We start from the raw sequence: 2493 nt of genomic DNA, 5'->3' as shown, positions 1-2493 counted from the left end.
GGGAGAGGATTGGGCCAGTGAGCCCCCAGGAAGGTCCAAGAGGAGTAAGGACTCGTCCCTGTGTCTGGTGGTCAGATAAAATGGACAGTTCTTTTCTGAGCCGCACCTCGAGTCTGGCCCCTTCTTTGCATGGGGGCCCACAGGTAGTCTCCGCAGGTCTGCACAGCCCTTCCCCAAGCTGCCCCCTGCACTGTGGGGATGGGGCAGGGGACTGTCCTCTCTGCCTGCTCATCCTGCTCTCCCTCTTGCTCCCTAACCCTGCCTGGGGCGTCCCTGAGGCTCTGGGTCTGCAGACATGAAGACCAGGAAATCATTGGTTACAGCTCTCTCTTTCCCCTACAGCCTGCTTCTCCCTTCCTCCCTGTCTACCCAGGCTCCCTACAGCACCTGCGATGATCCCGGTAAGACCCATCTACCAGCCAAGAGCAGCCTAGCAGCCCTGTGCCACAGGATCTGGGGAAGTGGGAGGGACTCCAGGAGCAGGCAGCTGCTGTCAGAATAGGTGGGAGGGGGGAGGGGGAGGGCGCAGGAGGCCTAAGGCAGTCTCCCTCTTTTTTGCAGGCCTTGGTCTTCTGGGTGATGGATGGCTCGCCCCTTCCCTGATCATTTCAAGGTGGACCCCTAAGCAGAGATGTCTGCCATTGTTCCTGTAGCAGCCAGGGAGCCGCTGAGTGAAGAGCCTACCCAGGAGAGAGAGGAAGGGCCTTTCTGGCAGAGGCCTAGAGGGGTGGGGTGGCTCAGGTCTTTCAGTCACCATAGAAAACATGGCCATGTACCTTAGGCACTGATATCTCCTAGCAACACTGTGAGGGAGAGCATCCTCCCAACTCCATGGCACTCAAGCAAGGGCCTGGGATTTGTCCTTGTTACACACAGAAGATGGGGGAGCTCAGCCTGCATTCCCCCACCCCCTGCACTCTTCTTCCTGACCTGGCAGGACACTGGGGTTGGGAGGGACTGGAGAGTTGCCAGGGCACCTAGGGAGAAAGAGAGACCTTGGGGTAGGAAGCTGGACACCTCTCTTTCCTTGGAGTGGTCTAGAAGACAGGCGGATAGTTCAGCTCATGAACAGATAAGGTTCAAGAACTTCCTGAGATGTCTCGTCCTCCCCTACCTCTCTGGTGCTTGGTCAAGGGCTCCTGAGCAGTTGTGCGATAGTGGGCTGCCACACTGGTGTTGTGCTTCGTGGGAGGCTGAGGAGCTGTGGGCTGAGACCCGTGGTGGCCCTGTTTCTCTGTCCCTGGCCTGCAGCCCCATCCCTGGCATCACATGGGGAAGTCTTATCCAGATAGGCTGAGGACAGTCTGTCCAGGAGGCCCTGCATAGATTAGAGCCTCCAGATGCCCAAGGATGGCCCAGGAGATAGTTCTGCTGCTTATCCCACACTCCCCCAGCTTCTCTGACACTGGCATGTCAAGGTCCATGCGTTGTACTCCCGACACGGAAACCTGCAGCTCCAGGGACAGAGTGGCCCAACTGCCTGCTTGGAGTCAGGGACCCAAATGACAGTCCCAGTCTGTCTCGGCTGAAGGCCACAGCTGGAAGGTGGCTGCCACATGGTCTCTGCTGACTGCCATAGCCCAGGCCTGATAGCTGTCTTGCTTCTGCCACGTTGCACTGAGTGGTCTGTGTGTGTATACACACGTGTGTGAACATGTTTGTGTTGGGAGGTACAGCTGAGGAGGACCGTCACAGGCGTTCTGCCCTCCCTGTAGAAGAAGGGCCTTGACCTACTGGGAGAAAGAGCGTGGAGTCTGAGGCCTGCCCTCGTAGACCTCCGGCTCCAGGAGAGCCCCTCCTTGCTCGTGCCCAGGCATGGGCTCTGCTGTGAGGTCAGAGGCACTGGCACTGGGCCGCACTCTGGGTCCCCTGGTGTCAGCCAGGAGATGGGCCTGGAACTAGGACTCAGCTCTGTGTTCCTGGCCCATTCTGGCCCTGAGTAGTCTGTGAGCTTCTGCTTTCCCCGCCCCCTTGGCTGCTTTTGCTCCCTCATGGTCCCTGGCTGTGTGACGGGGTCACGATGCACTTTATATACTGGCAGTCTGTATTGCAGGCAGCGGAGCTTCAAGCAATTCAGAGGCTTGACCTGGACGCACGTACCTTCCCATGTGTGATGAACCCTGCACCGCCAGCGCTGTCTGGTCACAGATGCAGTTTCTGTGTTGTCACTTGTCTCCCAACGTTAAAAGAAAACCGTTGAGTTCAGTACAGCAGATACTGCCTGGGTGCCTCCTGTTTTTCTTGGGTGCCACACCATATCCTGGGTGGGGAGGTGGGGGTGTACAGGACAGCAGGCTCCATCCAGAGCTGAGCAGGGAAACTGCAGCATCAGAGCCTCCTGCTAGACCCCCCCTTGACAGGACCACCACCCTCTGCTCCCCCTGCACCAAGTGGGGACGAGTGGAGCCAGGCCTGGAAAGTGACAGTTATTCTTTCTTGTTCAGTATTGAGAGAAAGAAGCTGAAGCTAAGGCTTCTCTTTCTTTCTAGGGTC

At 57.8% G+C, this 2493-nt stretch overlaps 1 protein-coding gene across 3 annotated transcripts in view; it reads left to right on the top strand.

The window, feature by feature from the left end:
- The window catches only part of Smim10l2b (small integral membrane protein 10 like 2B), a 3312-nt gene extending 1099 nt beyond the window's left edge, over positions 1–2213 (top strand). The window contains exons 1-3 of one of the 3 annotated variants that reach the window (XR_005876866.1): positions 1–44; positions 343–401; positions 562–2213. Coding sequence is in view for 1 of the 3 variants with exons in the window: in XM_040744635.1 (XP_040600569.1) it covers positions 1–156; positions 343–401; positions 562–603 (257 nt within the window). In the remaining 2 variants the exon portion in view is untranslated. Of the gene's footprint in view, positions 157–342; positions 402–561 lie in introns of all 3 variants that reach the window. The other 2 variants (XM_040744635.1, XR_005876865.1) reach the window with 2 other exon arrangements.
- The last annotated feature ends 280 nt before the right edge of the window (positions 2214–2493 follow it).

The sequence above is a fragment of the Mesocricetus auratus genome, unplaced genomic scaffold (assembly GCF_017639785.1).
Source record: "Mesocricetus auratus isolate SY011 unplaced genomic scaffold, BCM_Maur_2.0 Super-Scaffold_100003, whole genome shotgun sequence".
NCBI lineage: Eukaryota > Metazoa > Chordata > Mammalia > Rodentia > Cricetidae > Mesocricetus > Mesocricetus auratus.
The sequence above is the reverse complement of the archived record's forward strand: the minus strand, read 5'-3'. Positions and strand labels throughout refer to the sequence as shown.